The sequence below is a fragment of the Carya illinoinensis genome, chromosome 10 (assembly GCF_018687715.1).
Source record: "Carya illinoinensis cultivar Pawnee chromosome 10, C.illinoinensisPawnee_v1, whole genome shotgun sequence".
NCBI classification, from domain to species: domain Eukaryota; kingdom Viridiplantae; phylum Streptophyta; class Magnoliopsida; order Fagales; family Juglandaceae; genus Carya; species Carya illinoinensis.
Genome location: NC_056761.1, coordinates 13,173,114 through 13,178,555, shown reverse-complemented (window position 1 = coordinate 13,178,555; position 5,442 = coordinate 13,173,114). Strand labels below are relative to the sequence as shown.

The 5,442-nt window shown below is 32.0% G+C and overlaps 1 protein-coding gene across 1 annotated transcript; it reads left to right on the top strand.

Annotated features, from left to right (window-relative positions):
- Positions 1 to 686: 686 nt before the first annotated feature.
- LOC122278851 (protein SRG1-like) lies at positions 687 to 3,942 on the top strand. The gene is made up of 4 exons (XM_043089057.1): positions 687 to 1,039; positions 1,432 to 1,676; positions 1,756 to 2,080; positions 3,461 to 3,942. The coding sequence occupies exons 1-4, from the start codon at positions 776 to 778 to the stop codon at positions 3,728 to 3,730; spliced, it is 1,104 nt and encodes a 367-aa protein (XP_042944991.1). The 5' UTR covers positions 687 to 775; the 3' UTR covers positions 3,731 to 3,942.
- Positions 3,943 to 5,442: the final 1,500 nt, after the last annotated feature.

Below are 5,442 nucleotides of genomic sequence, written 5' to 3'. Positions count from 1 at the left end.
TACATAATATATTTTTATAATATATTTTACAATAATATTATAAAATGAGGATATTTTTATAATATAATATTATTTTTATAAGATTTTTTACAAAAATACCCTTATTGAACACATTATTATGAAATATTATGTTATGAAAAATGTTAGGTGGGAATAATTTTCCATCTTAGATTCTCGAGATATTTCTTTGTTCCACATGTTTCACATGTAGAAAATATCCTTATAAAATAATATTATTTTTTATAAAATATTTTACACAAATATTCTTATTTAACACATTATTATGAAATATTATGTTGTGAAAAATGTTAGGTGGAAATAATTTTCCATCTTAGACATTTCTCGAGATACTTCTTTGCTCCACATGTTCCATGTGGTTGAAGTAAAAGCTCACAGCTTGACTTTGGTTCCATCAGGCATCATGTTTATGTCTGTTGATGTTCCTTAGGGGTGATTGGATGTTACGTCAGAGTAAATGTCTTTTAGCCCATGTGTCATTTCTTTTTATTTTATCTTATTTAATTATTTTAAATTTTTATATAAAATATAATAAATAATTAAATAATATTAAAAAATAATATTCTAAATTATTTTATTCAACTATTCAACTTTTAACTTTCATATTAACTCATTTTATTTCAACTCACTATCATTTTAGTTGAGAAAAAATATCACCCAACTTCTCGTGCTATATAAGAACCAACCCCTCCTCCCCCAAGCCAATTAAACTGATCAACTACTTTGCTATAACAAGGTTCATCACATAGGTTAAGCAATGGCAACAATGGATGAAGTTGACTTTTTGAGCACAAATTCAGTTCTTAGCGTTATGGAGCTCACCAAAAAGAGACTTACAACAATCCCTCATAACTATATTTGTCCAGATCAAGAGCCAATACTATCTGGTCTCTCTCAAGACTGCGATGCTACCTTGCCTACAGTTCCAACAATTGACATGGAGAAGTTGGTCATCGGGGAGACCATAGACATAGAACTAGACAAGTTGCATTCAGTTTGCAAAGCTTGGGGCCTTTTTCAGGTTTTTTCTCAAATTTTCTTCAACAATTAACACGATTTTCCTTCACGAATCTCAATGTCTATTTAGTTTTATGTACATAACTAGAAAGGTAGTTTATGTTGCGGCCTTTATTTCCCTTCGATGAGTACTCATGATCGACCGATCCCTCTTGCATGAATTGGACCAAAGACTAGGAAAAATTCTCTTTTATGAAAGATTATTGCGAATAAAACTCTCGGGATTTGAAAAGGAAAAAGAGAACAAATTAAAGCCTTGGCCTCCAAGCACAATGTCTACTTTTTTTCCTTTTCTCTTGTTTTTTAACTCTTCTCGACAAAAAAATAAAAAAACGAAAAACAATTGAAACAATATTATAAACCTCAAGAATTCGTTGTTGTTTGATTGTCTTTCAGTTGGTGAATCATGGAGTAAGTCTTTCACTAGTAAACAAGCTGAACAATGAGATTGAAGAATTCTTCAAACTTCCCTTAGAAGAGAAAATGAAATACAAGATAAGGCCAGGTGATGTTGAAGGCTATGGAACAGTCCCCCGACCCAAAGCTCAAAACCTTGATTGGGGTGATAGGTTCTACATGACAATCAACCCTATTCACAAAAGAAAGCCATATTTATTCCCAGAGCTACCTTCATCCTTGAGGTTCTCTCTCTCTCTCTCTCTCTCTCTCTCTCTCTCTCTCTCATGTAAACATTTTGTCATATTATTTTGCTTTCTGCAGGAACACCTTAGAGTCATACTTCTTAGAGCTGCAGAAACTAGCCATGACACTTATGGAGTTGATGGGAAAAGCTTTGAAGATAGACAAGAGAGAGATGGAGGAGTTATTTGAAGATGGGACGAGATCAGTGAGGATGACATACTATCCACCATGCCCACAACCAGAGCTTGTTGTTGGCCTTCCCCCTCACTCTGACGCTAGTGGTATCACCATTCTTCATCAAGTCAATGGAGTTGAAGGTCTCCAAATTAAGAAAGATGGGGTTTGGCTTCCTGTGAGCTTCCTTCCACATGCCTTTGTTGTCAACGTAGGAGACATCATGGAGGTTTGTCATATATATCATACCTTTATTGATCATCTTCCTCTAATTGATTTCCCCGTCTCTTTTACAAAGAACATCTTTTAAAAGAAAAGCACGTGGTATATAATATATTGAACGCACACATATGTGTGGCATGTATGTGTGCGAATACATAGATATAAATACATTTATATGCTACACTGATCTTAATTAGCTAGTAACGCACAAATATACATACATCCATAAGCTAATTAATGGATCAAGTCATGACGCCGGCTAGTACCAATAAAAATACAATATATATTTTGCTTAATTACATTATGTAATATATAGAATTAATAAGACAACTAGAAAAGCTATTTTTGAGAAAAATAAAATAAAATCTTAGAAAGCGCGCGGTACCTAAATAGTAAGATTAATTAGAAAAAAATGACAAGCTGTATTTGTCAAACCTAAAAATCTAGAAAAACTAAAAAGGAGACAGAAGTTCGACCCACCCAACAATATATAGGTGGCCATGAATGCAGGCCGTAGATAGAGTTGCCAACCGCCTGTACGTAAGGGTTGCCAACAAGTACGTACCCCTAGTGGTAACCATGCGCGATGGTGTAGCGAATTCTTTTCATTCCGGCTGCCTTTGTTGGTGCAAGAGGTGGCAGCCGCAACAGTGCTATAGCTAGCGAGGCAAAGGGCCCGCCGGAAGGGTACTCCGATCCCTTTGATCCTCAATTTTTTTAGTTTTTATATAATATGGTAATTAAGTGCTTAGTACTCTACATAAAAAATTTATATATTAACGTGATTTATTATATTATAACAACTTTATAACAAAAATAATTTATAAAGTTATCATATAGAAGATACTATCCAATCACATTAGTTTACGAAAGTATTATTATGTTATATATTTTTTTAAGTTTTACTATTATTATTTTTATTATCTAACTTGCGGATGATAAAAATATCATTTGGATCAATTAGCAACATCTTAATTTTTCATTAAGAGAATCAAGGATCCAATATTACTAAACAACTTTGGACTGAAACAACTTCGATCTGGTTGGTGACCAAGCTTGCCCAAGTGGGAACATTGGGTATCTAAAATCATTATCAAACACACTTACTTCTTTGGGCTGTCCCTCTCCAGTTACGTACCCCGGCAAGATGACAAACATTATCAAGACAGAACTTACTTATTGTGAACTCTTTTGATTAATTATATTCATTAGCTAGTTAGGATATTAAATTGACACTAAAGTACAGACACATCACAACCACATGTACATTGTCACCTAATAATTAAATAAATATTCATGGTAAGAAAAAATCAGACAGCTAAAGCATGTACAGTTGCGTGCCGTACATATGTTGTCATGTAGTACTACTGCATGTGCCATTTTGCAGATCCTGAGCAATGGGGCGTATACCAGCGCTGAGCACAGGGCAGCAGTAAATTTAGAGAAAGAAAGGATATCGATCGCTGTGTTCTTCCACCCCAAGTCCGAGGCAGAGATTGAGCCTTTGAAAAGTCAGTTGAACGCTACACAAAGCCCACCTCTATTTAGAAGGATTTCCGTGGAAGATTTTTACAAAGATACCTTCTCTCGTGTTCTCAATGGAAAGACAAATTTGGAGTATTTAAGGATAAAAACTGGGGAAGGAAATACTGATTAAATGAGCATCACATTATAATGCGCGTGTCATGTAGCTATATATATATGTATGTATATATAATTGCACCCATGAATTACCAAATTTTCAATGCCCAAAATTGATAGTTTACACACCCTAAAGTACTATTGAATTGTAGCAATGTGCATCCCAATTAATTAAAAATCCGTGATAAACGTTAAGGCTCGAGCGTGACATTATCTCAGTGGTCATATTTTAACTCACTACAACAAAATTGAGATTTAGTGACGCTTTAGAATTGGTGACAGTCTCCAAACTGTCACAAAAAATCAGTTTTTGTGACGGTTTATACAAACCGTCACTAAATCTAGATGAGAATTCGTATGACGTTCGAACGTAAGTAAATTTACGTTCGAACGTTACATGAACGTTCGAACGTTAAAGATTTTTACGTGCAAACGTAATATTTTTTGGCGCCAACGTCACGAACGTTAATCCGTGACGTTCGAACGTTAGTGGGTGAAGTTCGAACGTTAGATAGAGTATTTCATAAATATGACCATAATTTAAATTTTATGTAATTTTTAAATAAAATAATGCATCATTTGTGAAATTACAAATTTAAAGATTGAAATTTGAAGCGCAATGATTTAATATTAAAATTAGATAAGCTAACTGTAGTATATTATATACTATATATATTATATATAATACACTATATTAAATACTAGTTAAGTATATAATATATATTATATATATAGTCTAGTGCTATATACTATACTATATATAGTCTAGTATATATTATATAATATATATAGTATATATATCCACATTATATATTATATATATAGTCATTACATATAATCTATAATATATAATATATTATATAGTTAATATATATAGTATATATTATAGTATATAGTTAATATTATATATAGTTAATTAATATACTATATATATTATTATATATTATTTATAATAATAGAGTATATTTCTTTCACATACGTTCGAACGTTAGTGGGTGAAGTTCTAACGTTAGATAGAGTATTTGATAAATATGACTATAATTTAAATTTCATGTAGTTTTTAAATAAAATAATGCATCCTTTGTGAACAATTATTACAAATTTAAAGAGATTGAAATTTGAAGCGCAATGATTTAATATTAAAATTGGATAAGCTAACTGCAGTATATTATATACTATATATATAATATATAATACACTATATTAAATACTAGTTAAGTATACAATATATATTATATATATAGTCTAGTGCTATATACGTACTGAGGATGCAAATTGCTAAAGCTTTATAGTTTAAGGTATGCATAAATTACCAATTTTGATATATAGTTTATAGCATAAATAAATAATAAAAACGAAATATGGCAATTCATGGGTAGTCATGTGGTGTGTCAAATAATTAGAAGTAGAGGTACTACTACTCTTCTGTCTATGATTATCACGTAGTGGTCAAAGGGCCGGCAGACACCGTAATATTATTATTTTGTCGTCTTTGCCACAGTTGTAACATTAGGCGCGATCCAGCTTGGTTAGGTATGAATGAACTGTGTTGATCTCATGCACAAAGCTTTTATAAAGTGGAAAATTAGCAGAGTTATTAATTATTGTGATTCTTCTCATGAGATTTACGCATTTATCATGACAAGTTTAAAGAGAGGCCGGCCTGGCTGTTAAGACTTCACAATACACAACATTCATGATATGAAAAATGATTATTTCTGGCGGAAA

Excerpts from the sequence above, each read along its gene's own strand:
- LOC122278851 (XM_043089057.1), top strand. The coding sequence starts at position 776 with ATGGCAACAATGGATGAAGTTGACTTTTTGAGCACAAATTCAGTTCTT. Across the intron at positions 1,677-1,755 it reads GAGCTACCTTCATCCTTGAG|GAACACCTTAGAGTCATACT; the intron begins GTTCTCTCTCTC and ends TGCTTTCTGCAG. Across the intron at positions 2,081-3,460 it reads ACGTAGGAGACATCATGGAG|ATCCTGAGCAATGGGGCGTA; the intron begins GTTTGTCATATA and ends GCCATTTTGCAG.